The 14,122-nt window shown below is 40.1% G+C and overlaps 1 protein-coding gene across 1 annotated transcript in view; it reads right to left on the reverse strand.

Annotated features, from left to right (window-relative positions):
• The window catches only part of LOC308619279 (angiopoietin-1 receptor-like), a gene marked incomplete at its 5' end in the record, with an annotated part of 112,017 nt that overhangs the window by 61,098 nt on the left and 36,797 nt on the right, over positions 1 to 14,122 (reverse strand). Inside the window, one exon of the mRNA XM_081237903.1 lies at positions 5,242 to 5,553. Coding sequence (XP_081094029.1) covers positions 5,242 to 5,553 — 312 coding nt within the window. The remainder of the gene's footprint in view (positions 1 to 5,241; positions 5,554 to 14,122) is intronic.

Genomic DNA, 14,122 nt, shown 5'->3' on the forward strand with positions numbered 1-14,122 from the left:
ATTCCATCCAAGAACAACAGAATACACATTTTTCTCAAGTGCTCATGGAACATTCTCCAGGATAGATCATATCTTGGGTCACAAATCAAGCCTTGGTAAATTTAAGAAAATTGAAATTGTATCAAGTATCTTTTCCGACCACAATGCTATGAGACTAGACATCAATTACAGGAAAAGATCTGTAAAAAAGACAAACACATGGAGGCTAAACAATACACTACTCAAAAACGAAGTGATCACTGAAGAAATCAAAGAGGAAATCAAAAAATACCTAGAAACAAATGACAATGGAGACACGACGACCCAAAACCTATGGGACGCAGCAAAAGCAGTTCTAAGGGCGAAGTTTATAGCAATACAATCCCACCTTAAGAAACAGGAAACATCTCGAGTAAACAACCTGACCCTGCACCTAAAGCAATTAGAGAAAGAAGAACAAAAACCCCCCAAAGTTAGCAGAAGGAAAGAAATCATAAAGATCAGATCAGCAATAAATGAAAAAGAAATGAAGGAAACGATAGCAAAGATCAATAAAACTAAAAGCTGGTTCTTTGAGAAGATAAACAAAAATGATAAACCATTAGCCAGACTCATCAAGAAAAAAAGGGAGAAGACTCAAATCAATAGAATTAGAAATGAAAAAGGAGAAGTAACAACTGACACTGCAGAAATACAAAATATCATGAGAGATTACTACAAGCAACACTATGGCAATAAAATGGACAACCTGGAAGAAATGGACAAATTCTTAGAAATGCACAACCTGCCAAGACTGAATCAGGAAGAAATAGAAAATATGAATAGACCAATCACAAGCACTGAAATTGAAACTGTGATTAAAAATAATAACACTATATGAAAATAATTGTCTTTTGGTAGATTGTCCTGTCAGAGTTCCTTTAAGTGGTGGTATGACCATGTAAGCAGTGAATACAATTAAATTAGCCTATTTAAAAAAAAAAAATCTTCCAAAGAACAAAAGCCCAGGACCAGATGGCTTCACAGGCGAATTCTATCAAAGATTTAGAGAAGAGCTAACACCTATCCTTCCTCAAACTCTTCCAAAATATAGCAGAGGGAGGAGCACTCCCAAACTCATTCTACGAGGCCACCATCACCTTGATACCAAAACCAGGCAAGGATGTCAAAAAGAAAGAAAACTACAGGCCAATATCACTGATGAACATAGATGCAAAAATCCTCAACAAAATACTAGCAAACAGAATCCAACAGCACATTAAAAGGATCATACACCATGATCAAGTGGGGTTTATTCCAGGAATGCAAGGATTCTTCAATATATGCAAATCAATCAATGTGATACACCATATTAACAAATTGAAGAAGAAAAACCATATGATCATCTCAATAGATGCAGAGAAAGCTTTCGAGAAAATACAACACCCATTTATGATAAAAACCCTGCAGAAAGTAGGCATAGAGGGAACTTTCCTCAACATAATAAAGGCCATATATGACAAACCCACAGCCAACATTGTCCTCAATGGTGAAAAACTGAAACTATTTCCACTAAGATCAGGAACAAGACAAGGCTGCCCACTCTCACCACTCTTATTCAACGTAGTTTTGGAAGTTTTAGCCACAGCAATCAGAGAAGAAAAGGAAATAAAAGGAATCCAAATTGGAAAAGAAGAAGTAAAGCTGTCACTGTTTGCAGATGACATGATACTATACATAGAGAATCCTAAAGATGCTACCAGAAAACTACTAGAGCTAATCAATGAATTTGGTAAAGTAGCAGGATACAAAATTAATGCACAGAAATCTCTGGCATTTCTGTACACTAATGATGAAAAATCTGAAAGTGAAATCAAGAAAACACTCCCATTTACCATTGCAACAAAAAGAATATAATATCTAGGAATAAACCTACCTAAGAAGACAAAAGACCTGTATGCAGAAAATTATAAGACACTGATGAAAGAAATTAAAGATGATACAAATAGATGGAGAGATATACCATGCTCCTGGATTGGAAGAATCAATATTGTGAAAATGACTCTACTACCCAAAGCAATCTACAGATTCAATGCAATCCCTATCAAACTACCACTGGCATTTTTCAGAGAACTAGAACAAAAAATGTCACAATTTGTATGGAAACACAAAAGACCCCGAATAGCCAAAGCAATCTTGAGAACGAAAAATGGAGCTGGAGGAATCAGGCTTCCTGACTTCAGACTATACTACAAAGCTACAGTAATCAAGACAGTGTGGTACTGGCACAAAAACAGAAAGATAGATCAATGGAACAGGATAGAAAGCCCAGAGATAAACCCATGCACATATGGTCAACTTATCTTTGATAAAGGAGGCTGGAATGTACAGTGGAGAAAGGACAGCCTCTTCAATAAGTGGTGCTGGGAAAACTGAACAGGGACATGTAAAAGTATGAGATTAGATCATTCCCTAACACCATACACAAAAATAAGCTCAAAATGGATTAAAGACCTAAATGTAAGGCCAGAAACTATCAAACTCTTAGAGGAAAACATAGGCAGAACACTCTATGACATAAATCACAGCAAGATCCTTTTGGACCCACCTCCTAGAGAAATGGAAATAAAAACAAAGATAAACAAATGGGACCTAATGAAACTTCAAAGCTTTTGCACAGCAAAGGAAATCATAAACAAGACCAAAAGACAACCCTCAGAATGGGAGAAAATATTTGCAAATGAAGCAACTGACAAAGGATTAATCTCCAAAATTTATAAGCAGCTCATGCAGCTCAATAGCAAAAAAACAAACAACCCAGTCCAAAAATGGGCAGAAGAGTTAAATAGGCATTTCTCCAAAGAAGATATACAGACTGCCAACAAACACATGAAAGGATGCTCAACATCATTAATCATTAGAGAAATGCAAATCAAAAGTACAATGAGATATCATCTCACACCAGTCAGAATGGCCATCATCAAGAAATCTAGAAACAATAAATGCTGGAGAGGGTGTGGAGAAAAGGGAACACTCTTGCACTGCTGGTGGGAATGTGGATTGGTACAGCCGCTATGGAGAACAGTATGGAGGTTCCTTAAAAAACTAAAAATAGAACTACCATATGACCCAGCAATCCCACTACTAGGCATATACCCTGAGAACACCATAATTCAAAAAGAGACATGTACCAAAATGTTCATTGCAGCTCTATTCACAATAGCCCGGAGATGGAAACAACCTAAGTGTCCATCATCGGATGAATGGATAAAGAAGATATGGCACATATATACAATGGAATATTACTCAGCCATAAAAAGAAACGAAACTGAGCTATTTGTAATGAGGTGGATAGACCTAGAGTCTGTCATACAGAGTGAAGTAAGTCAGAAAGAGAAAGACAAATACCGTATGCTAACACGTATATACGGAATTTAAGAAAAAAAATGTCATGAAGAACTTAGGGGTAAAACAGGAATAGAGACACAGACCTACTGGGGGTGGGCTTGGGGATATGGGGGGGTGGGCTGTGACGGGGCGGGGAAGAGGCATGGACGTGTATACACTGCCGGGCGTTGGGTGGATGGATGGTGGGGGGTGGCCGCGTGGCGCGGGGGGATGGGCTCGGTGCTTTGTGGCCGCCTGGAGGGGTGGGATGGGGAGGGTGGGAGGGAGGGAGACGCAGGAGGGAGGGGATGTGGGAATAGATGTATATGTATGACTGATTCACTTTGTTGAAAAGCAGAGACTAATAAAAAAAAAAAGCTGACAATCAGAAATGTGCAGAGGTGCATTATTTATCTGGATCAGTTTTACAATTAAAAATCAAATCCTAAAGAGCTCACAATGTCATTGTCTCATGAAATGACACATCCTCAGGCCACAGTCTCGTGTGGTTATGATGATGTTAATTTGGTGAGGACCCCTTCATTTTAGTTATAACCAACCCAGAGAAAGGGACTGAGGGTGAGGGGCCAGATCATTTCCGTCAGAACAAGGAGAGGTCATTTCTGCTGGAATCTGTACCTTCTTCCCAGTAGACAGCATCAAGAGCACCAGAAGTCTACCTGCCTGTCCACGCTTGGGAGCCTTAGGGCAGAACAGAGTCATTAAATAATGTTTACAATGACATTTCCTCCAACTGCCATGAGTGTGGTGGACTGGCCTAAAGATACAGCTTAGGACCCACTTCTATTTTGGGAGAAAGGTTCCATCACATCACTGCTTTGTGAGGCATAGAAAGGAGTAATACTCTTCCTTTACAGAAGGCTCTCAAGGTCCTCCTTCAAAAGTTCTGGTGTTCTGTGAGCTGGGCCTGGGTACTCAACTTCTAAAATTAAATCATGTAGCCTGAAAAAAGGGCCCCAATTCTTCATCCCTCCCTGTATCCATACTCTTGGCCATGTAATTGTGTAATACCCTCCCATTCTGACTTTAGGCTCAGCTGTTCAACTTGCTTTGGGCGATAAAAGTGAGGCAGAAGTGAGAGTATACAGTACTAAGGCTAGGTTTCAAGAAGCCGTGTGTGTTTCTGCTTGTTCTCTTGCACCCCTGCTGTCTCCATGAGAACATATCTACATTAGCCTGCTAACAGATAACAGTCACGTGGAACAGAGCCAAGGTAGCCCAACCAAGGCCAACCTAATAAGCCAATATCCATACACATGAGAAAGCTGCCCAGTCAAGATCAGCCACCTATCAACCCAGCTGACTTAGGCTCACAAGCTATGAAGGCTTATCACTGTATATCACCGTGTACATCTTATCACTGTGGTTTTGGTTGTGTGTTACACAGCATTACTATGTCAATAGATAACCACTATGCCAAGTAACTAATTAAATTGAGAGATGTTTCCCTTAATTTTTTATTTCTACCTTATTTTTCCTCTGAAAACATTAACTTCCATTAAGAATACTCAGAGGCCAAGAAAACAAATAAGGAATCAAATGAAAAATCAATGGGAAAACTCCAAATAGCCCATAGTTTGGTGGTGGACACTTGTATTCATTGCTGTGAATCATATTATATACACGTAACATGTTCATATCTCCATCAGGACCATGGAGCCCTTAGTAGAACATGTGATATATTTCATTTCATCTCATGCACTAGGCACAAGGTCTAGTGAAAGGATTGTATGTGAGGGAGTTGGACTAGATGATCTCTTATCTCTAATGCTCTCAGGCAGCTCATACCCAGCCTGAGTGAGCAGCTGCCAAGACAAGGGGCGGGTGTCTGCGGCTCAGTGGACCTCACCTGCCCACAACCAAAGGGCATGTTACCTTGTTGGCGCATCTTCATGGTCCGTATCCTTATTGCCTCTCCTCGAACTCGCCCTTCACAGAAATAAGCACCATTGATTTTACTGGCCTTTTCTCTCTTCCAAACAACTTTTTTAGCCCATTCTCTGGTTGCATCTTGAGTAACTTCCAGTGGATCCTGGTGCTGGTTCATTAAGGCTTCAAAGTCCCTTCCTATGATGATGGACTCATGGGGGTGCCATCCAGAGGCGATGCAGGTGAGGGATGTCTCAGCGTCAGACACGAGAGGTAGGGAATTGATCAAGATCAGGTCCATGGCACCGTCCACTGTTGCTAAAAGGAAAAGAGGGAACATAATGTATGAGGAAGGTTATTAACATGGCCCCACAGGATAAGCTGGTGTTTACAAAGCCTTGTCTAAAAATAACTGTGTGAGCAGTCTTTCTAAAATGCTACTCTGATCATGTGCCTATCTCTCATTGGACAAAATCCAAAACTCTTTAGCATGGCATCAAGACTCTGCATCACCTAGACCCTGCTAACCACTCCTGCCCCATTGCACACCCTAGCTGTAATGGACTATCAGTTATTCTCCATTCCCAAAACAAGATGTGCACTAGCTGTCTTTACACACTACAGTGCCTGAGACATAGTTAAGTATTCAGTGTTTGCTGAATTGAGACAAATTCATGATAATGGCATTATTATCATTACCATGAACTGAATAAATAATTATCATTATTTATCATTAATTATTGATCAATTAATGATAATGTGGTTCTATCCCAATAATAAACTATTCTAAATAAATATGTCAATGACATACACCATATGCTAACTTTATAGACTCTCATCATTATCAAAGTATTGCCTGATTCCATATTAAATTCCACAAGGTAAGAGAGGGACTGAGTGAAGTCTACATTTCCCTCTGACCCTCATCTTTGAAATGAGCCTAATAAGACCTGTCTTGCAGAATTCTTGTAAAGATTAAATGAGGTAAACTACATAACCTGCCAAGCACTGTGTCTGCAATATACAGGGTACCCAATGACCATCATTTCATTTCTCTTTATTCTGTTTTCTGAACACCTAGCCCCAAACCTCAAATCTTCCCAAATGTAAAAAGAAAATGCTACCTGACTTTTAAGATTTATTTCCTAAGTGATAAAGCACATTTACAAAAAGAAAACCCTCTCATTTCACTTTCTCTCTCTCTCTCTCTCCCTCTCCCTCTTTCCCCTTCTCTTCTCATTTCCAAAGTTTCAAAGATAAGCAAATGGAATCTGTGGCTATTCTCTCCTCTTGGTGAATGTGGAAATACCAGGGATGTAGGTTGTTTTCTGGCTCCAGTGACGGTTGATTCTCAAGTCTACGTAAAATGATCAGGAGACTAGAAAGGTCAAGCACAGCGGGTGATGAGGGCTACTGGAGTCTCAGGGACCTTTATGTAGATGTAAAGTGATTCAAGTAGGTTCCATGTTATCTCATTTAATATTCATCAAATTCTCTCCTGGGAGTATGCACCATTATCTCATTTTTAAATAGAAAGAAATTAGGGCTCAAAAGATTGAGTGGCTTATTCTATCTTCCACAGCTATTGAAGTCAGAGCTGGAATTCAAATTCTCACTGGTCTTTCAGTTCCTTAGCTATACCATGCCCTTTCCTACCTCAAAACCTTTGGACATGCTGATCCCTGTGCCTGGAATGCTCTTTTCCGCTCTTTTCCATACTTTTCATGGCTAATTTCTCTCATCCTTTGGAGTCTTAGCTTAAATGCCTATCTTGTGGAGATCTTCTTTACCTGTCTTATCTACAATATCTACACACTCTCATCCCACCACCCTCAATTCAGCCTCCTATTTGTTTCCTTCATAAAGATTACCACAATCTGTGATTATTTTATTTGATCTCTCTCCTCCTAGATGATACATTCCATTAGGATGAGAATTGAAGCTGTTTTATTTGCATTGATTTACATATGAATATTCTACCTATTCTCAGCATATAGAGGACTTAATAAATATTTGTTGGCTAGATGGATGGATGGACGGACATATGGACACATTTTATACCAGATCTAATTCAATTTCACCAATTCACTTGGCTCCCACTTATTGAAAAATGAGGTTAAAAATGAAAGTTCTCTCCTATTTACAATAGCCAAGACATGGAAACAACCTAAATGTCCACTGACAGATGAATGGATAAAGAAGATGTGATATATATATACACACACCCCATGGAATATTGCTCAGCCATAAAAAATGAAATCATGCCGTTTGCAGCAACATGGATAGACCTAGAGATTATCATATTAAGTGAAGTAACTGAGAAAGAGACAAATACCATATGATATCACTTATATGTGGAATCTGAAATATGACCCAAATGAACCAGTCTATGAAACAGAAACAGACTTGTGGTTGCCAAGGGGGACGGGCGGTGGGAAAGGGAAGGATTGGGAGTTTGAGGTTAGCAGATGCAAACTACTATATACAGGATGGATAAACAACAAGGTCCTACTGTATAGCACAGGGAACTATATTCAATATCCTGTGATAAACCATAATGGAAAAGAATATGAAAAAGAATATATATATGTATAACCGAATCACTTCACTGTACAGCAGAAATTAACACAACATTGTAAATCAACTATACTTCAATAAATTTTTTTTAAAAAATGAAAGTGCTCTTCTGAGTCTAAACTGACCCCTTTGCCCATATTTAAAAGACTGTTTTGATAATTACTGAGTTCATGAGGGGGGAAAGCAAATGTTACGCTTTTACAAAATGCTATAGAAAGGTGATCAGTGGTTGCTGAGGATTTGGAGCTGACTGGTATTCATTTACCAGACCTACTTATGCCAAGCACTGTGCCTGCCATGAAGTCCTCATACAATTTTTTTTTGATAGCATTTGCCAATGTTTGATGTATACAGTGATGTTTTGAGGATGATCCTATTAGGAGCTACATTTTTATCTGATTCACTAGGAAGAATTTCAAAGTCAAGTCTTAATGTAAGTAGGAGTTGGTGTTGCAATATTTTTCTTGTAATATTAACTCAGTATGCTGAGGGAAGAAATCTTGAGTAGAATGGGTTCCCAAGCCTGACCCTCAAGCATCTATCTTGCTTCTAGCCTCATTGGTTTAACTTTAGGATTTCAAGAGAGGGAACAGAGGTTAGGATAAGAAAAGCATCACAAGAGAGAATGAGCCAGGAAACCTAGCTGTGGAATTATTTTACAGCCTCCAAAAATAACACCACAGCACAGTTACCCGTACACACACACACACACACACACACACACACACACACATCCAGCCCTGCCTCTGAGTAAGCACCACCTCATCTCCCACACTCACTCCTTCCAGGCATGTTCCCAGAGAGAGTCATCAAGAGGAAGGAGACACTGTAATTCTTTCAGCTCCGGTGGGATCCACCCCCATTTCTAGGGCCAGCTGAGTGATTTGCCAAAACCAAGGGCTCTGCTCTGAACTCACCAAACTGCATTAGCACTGGCTGTGGTTTATTTAATGACTTTAGGAAATAATAGAAAAAGCAGTTGATTTGAAAAGACAACCACACTGCATCTGTAAATTATTTCTAGGTATGGGTCTCGTTTCTTTTTCCTTTTGTTCCTCCCAGCTCTCTCCCTTTACTTTCAGGGATAGAAAGGGAAACTGTATACTCTGAGAGTCTGGATCTCACTACACTTTGCTACCCTTATTCAGCATGTCAGTTTCAGGAAGCACTCTTCCACCCATGAGTTCTCTGACCTTTGTACTGCCACTTACACTAAAATATCAGAAGAATTTTGTACATGAGTTTTAGATACAGGAAGAAATAGTTACCACGTTCCTGGAATGAATTTTAAAAAATCATCTGTTTAGCTTTCCTAAAACAAGAACCAGTATTTGTTCTTGTTTGCATATGCTCCAGGGAATTTCTGGAAGGTGATACAGGAAGCTAAGAACAAGGGTGACCCATTAGGGGAGAATGAGGTCATTGGGGGGATAATGATGGGAGGAACACTTTTCACTGTATACGTAATGTATACAATGCTTTTGAACCATTGGAATATTATCTACACATAAAAATTAAATGTAAAAAAGTAAATGTTAACTGCTCTTCCCTTAAAAAGGTGCATTTGTAAGGGAATCTAGAACCAGAGAAATATATATGTCTCTCATCATTTATCCCTACACTCACTCCAAATCTTTTTGGATCACATCCATATAACGCATTTTCTTTTTCTCTCAACTTTGGACTAGTAATAGAAAATGTGACATCACTCCACAATGCTGAAAAAAAAATTGGTTAAAATAAAATATAAGAAAAGGGAGGAGGAGAGTGGCCAAACTTCACCTTTCAAAAAGAAGAAAGAAGCAGAGGCCCTCCTGCCACAGGTACAATTTTAGCCTGTGGCTTCTCAAAAGGGTTCTGCTACTGGCACAGTGAAAGGTGTAACTGCTACTGCGTGACTGATGCTACCCAGGAATCTGCTATTGGGGACATTTTCCTGAGAATAAATGCCAAGAGACAGAGCCCACCTGGGCTTGCACAGCTATCCATCCCCAAACCAACACCTTTTCTTCCACTACAAAACTATCCTCTCCAAGTCCTACTGCAGACCAGTTTTGAGTTGTTTCACCACAACCACAGCCTGAAGAGCTTGAATCAACTTCATTAATTAGTTCAATTCACACTTCTAACATCAAGACTAAGAGTCTGCTGTAAGTAAGACGCATATGGAATTTCATACATCTTAACGTGCTTTGGGGATTGATATTATTTTTCCTCAGCAAAGATCTCACAAACACTTTTCAATATTTGCATAAAAGTGTCTCTTGTTTGTAAGGAGATACTGGCCAATGTAGCACAGCATCCATTGGGTTAACAAATGACTGTTCATCACAGTTGAAGCATAACAATATCCTACAACATTGTTCTGCTCATTATGTTTTCTGTGTGCTGTACTGAACAGCATCTAACATTTTGCAGTAACATTTTCTCACTAAATCTCATTGTGGTGAACACAAAATGCTGCTTAAATCTTCTTTTTGAGTATAGATTTTCTTTCTTTTTTAACTTTAGTAGCTTTTTTTTCTTTTTTTTTTTTTTTGGCTTCATTGGGTCCTAGTTGCGGCACGCAGGATCTTCATTGAGGCGCACAGGCTCCTCTCTAGTTGTGGCGCGCAGGCTTCTCTTTAGTTGTGGTGTGTGGGTTTTCTCTCTCTCATTGAGGCGCGCCAGCTCAGTAGTTGTGGTGCGTGGACTTAGTTGCCCCGCAGCATGTGGGATCTTAGTTCCCTAACCAGGGATCGAACCCACGTCCCCTGCACTGGAAGGTGAATTCTTTACCACTGGAGCACCAGGGAAGTCCCTGCATATAGATTTTCTTATACTCAGTATTGCTTCTGTAAAACTAAAATAACACCCCCTGAGGAAACGTAAAAATAAGAGAAATCCCCTAAGAAAGAATATAGAAAATGGACCAGGTGTGGCTGACAGGGACCAAAAATAAAACGGAGCCAGGCAGTCACGACAGACCTGGGACTGAGTCACGTAACTCCTTCTTAGAAAACACACACAAAAAAAACCCTATAAGGACTTCTGATTCTGCTAAGGTCCTACCTGGAAAAGCCCCTAATGAGAAGCTTGGATGACAGCCAATCACACACACTCTCACTGAGCAGCTCAACTTTCATCTGTTTGTTTTATATTTCGGCTCCACATAAATTTTCATTTGGGAGAAAGGAATTTGCTTAAATAAAACATATAAAACCTCAAAGGTCATCACTTTTAACAATTTTACTTTTACAGATGGAGAAAATGAAAGGTTAAATGAATAAGTGTCAATGAAAATACATGTCCCTGCCTCACAAGGTGCTGACTCCAATTAGTCTGCTGTGCCCCTCCATCCACATTCAAGTTCAGCACAGCTGCAGAGGCAAGTTCTGATTAACACAGCTCCCCAACCTTTGAAGCACTTGCCAGCTAAGCAGAAAAAGCAGGTTAAATTACTGCAGAGTGTGGCTATTCCCTTGTGCTTCTTATTACCGCAGAATTGTGGTGTTGGGTGGAGTTTCACTAATATGTGTTTGGAATAAGGCATCACATCTTCGGAACGACTGTCTGTATGATTTCTTGGAAGTTTAGTACTGACTATGTTTCAAATTTTTCCAAGGTGTCCTTGGTTGTCTCACCTTCCCAACAGCAGCAGATATCTTAGAGTCTAAATATGTAAAATGGCAATGAGCACTAACTTGGCCAAAAGTATTTTTGAAATCAGGGGATTGGCAATGAACTGATAAGGTCTTGGCCAAAAGCATTTCTGAAATCAAGGCCCTGACAATGAGCAAAGAAGCAAAGACATCCCCAAAACTATCCAAGATTATTTGGTGGAACTGTTTGGATTTTAGTTTAGTTATTTTTTATGGTGTCCAGAAGAGGAGAATTCTCTTCAGTTAAAAAAAACCAACTCATTAAATTATTTATATGTCTATTCATCCGTTAACAAATTTACTGAGCACCTCCCATGTGCTAAGGTACTATATTTGACCCTGAAGACACAACAATGAATAAAACAGATCTGATCTCAACCCGTACGTAATTTACAGGCAAATGTAGAAGACAGATATGGCAAACCAATCACATAAATAAATATAACACTGGAACCATGATAGGTACCATGAGAGAGAACTATAAGGTGCTATGGGATAGCATAACCGTGAACTTAATCAAACTTGGCTGGAGAGGAGAAATGGTTTGTGAATCAGGTAAGGCTCCCTGAGGAAGCGACATTTGGCCTGAAGGAGAGTTGGAATTACCAGGACAAAGCGAAAGGGATATGAGAAGAGAGTCAGGAAAGTTTTCCCCCAAAGGGTAACTACTGAGCAGGATTTTGAAGAATGAGTAAGTGTTTAATAGGACTCACCACTAGAATGTCCTCTCTTGGTTAATGTCAACATCCTAAAGTTGACACTAATTTCTTTTTATTGGATTCTAAGAACTACTGGCACCATTTCTATGTGTCAACTCTATGTTAAAGTATTTTTCGCGTCTCCTCTCCCTTCTTGTGTTCCCAGAAGAAATCCCGTTCCCAGGCATGTTTCCAATATTTTAATCTTTTGTTTGTTTGTTTGTTTGTTTCTAGGATACTTTTATGTATGTAATAAGTCTCTGAGCAATAACTTCATCCTCAAATTTCCTTCCGAGAAGATAGTGGGCAATTAACGAAAAGATACCAACATGCACAAGCCTGGAAATAACCAAAGGAAGTTTCTAACTTTTTACATGCACAGTTGGGAGTTAGACAAGGACACCCTTGATATGACTAGGCTGGGTCTCCCTCACAACAAACTGCTCTCACTCAGGAGTTGCGCCAAGCCTGTTCGCCCCAAGGGCATGCCCATTTCCCATCCCCGCCCCCCTGACAAACAGGACCCTCGTCCAACTGCTGGAGGAGACAGCATCCCACCCCCCCACTCCGTGAACGCCAGAAAGTTTCCATCCAGGATAAATGCCGCACGTTCTAGTTAGAACATCAGGATGGCCACCAGTCAGTTAGCAAGCAAGTTTTTATTTTACACAGGAGTAGACCCAACATCCACAGAGTGAGACTTCACTAAATGCCCAGCACATATGCACACTTACATGCAAAACTCCATTTCTGTAAGGTGGGGCTGGAGGAGGCATGGCACCATCAAATCAAGGATTGTTTAAACTGGAAAAGACTTTAGAGATTGGCTGGTGCAAGCCTCACACTTTATAAAGGGCAAACTGAGGCCCATGGAAAAGAGACTGGCCACGGGTCACACAAAGGCTAATGGCAAAGCCAGCCCTCAAGTGTGAATTTCTCCCCAGGGCCTTTTCTGTCACCCCAGGGTAGCAGGGTAAATGGACAAACCTTTAATGTGAGGGAATTTGGAATGTTCATCATTTTGACAGGATGGTACCTGAAGAATCCTGGAGCTTGGCAGAAACTGGGCCAAGAGAGAAAAGACATTGAGGAGAGGCAGCCAAAAAGCTGGGAAGGGTACAGGACAGAGAGAGTGGGAATTCCCAGAAATGAGGTTTGCCCACCTCATAAATCCCCGCAAGCCTTACAATGTTGCCTTATAATCTTTCCTATCATTTCGCCCTGAGAGAGGGATGCTCTCTAATTGAATCGTATTTGTCCACTGCCAGCAAATTTTTCTGGTGTGAGAGGAATCCATCTTTGGAGCCAGGCCACCTTCTCTTTCTGGGTTCTTCTGCTTCAATCACCTGCCAAGTTCCCTTCTCCCTTCTGCTGCCAAAAGATGTGCACAGACGTACATACTCACTCCCACAACCAAATATCTCTATCGTCCAAGACAGAATTCAACAAGCTCTTTAACTCCTAAGTTCCCTGTTCTCCAGATCCCAATAAGGAAGGCAATTTGGGTTGATTTGCTTGCACAAAAAAGAGAATAAGAATAAGAATTTAAGAATAGCTTAAAGTGACAACTCTGAGAACTATCAGAAGAGCAAACCAAAGAAGTGAGTCTGTAATGGGAGAAGTTCAGGACTATGATCATTTCTAAGAGACTGACAAAGAAAGAGGGCGAGTGTTCTCAGCAGGCTTCAGATTATACCGTGTCGGGAAGAAAGACAACATTGTTTATTATAGACTACGTAACAGGTACTATGCAAGGTGTTTTACAAACTTTGTGCGCTTGAATTCTTTGTGCACTTGAAGGAAGGGATTTATATTCCATTCTATAGGTTAAAAAAAGAAACTCACAGATGTTCTGTAATATGCCCAGCAACAGACAAATAGAATTTGAACCCATGTCTCACTAAGTTCCATTACCAGTCACAATGTTTCACTCTAAACACCACAAGAGAATTCTATTTTGCCCTTTGTCCA

This window comes from Mesoplodon bidens (genome assembly GCF_964165515.1).
Source record: "Mesoplodon bidens genome assembly, chromosome: 6".
NCBI classification, from domain to species: Eukaryota; Metazoa; Chordata; class Mammalia; order Artiodactyla; family Ziphiidae; genus Mesoplodon; species Mesoplodon bidens.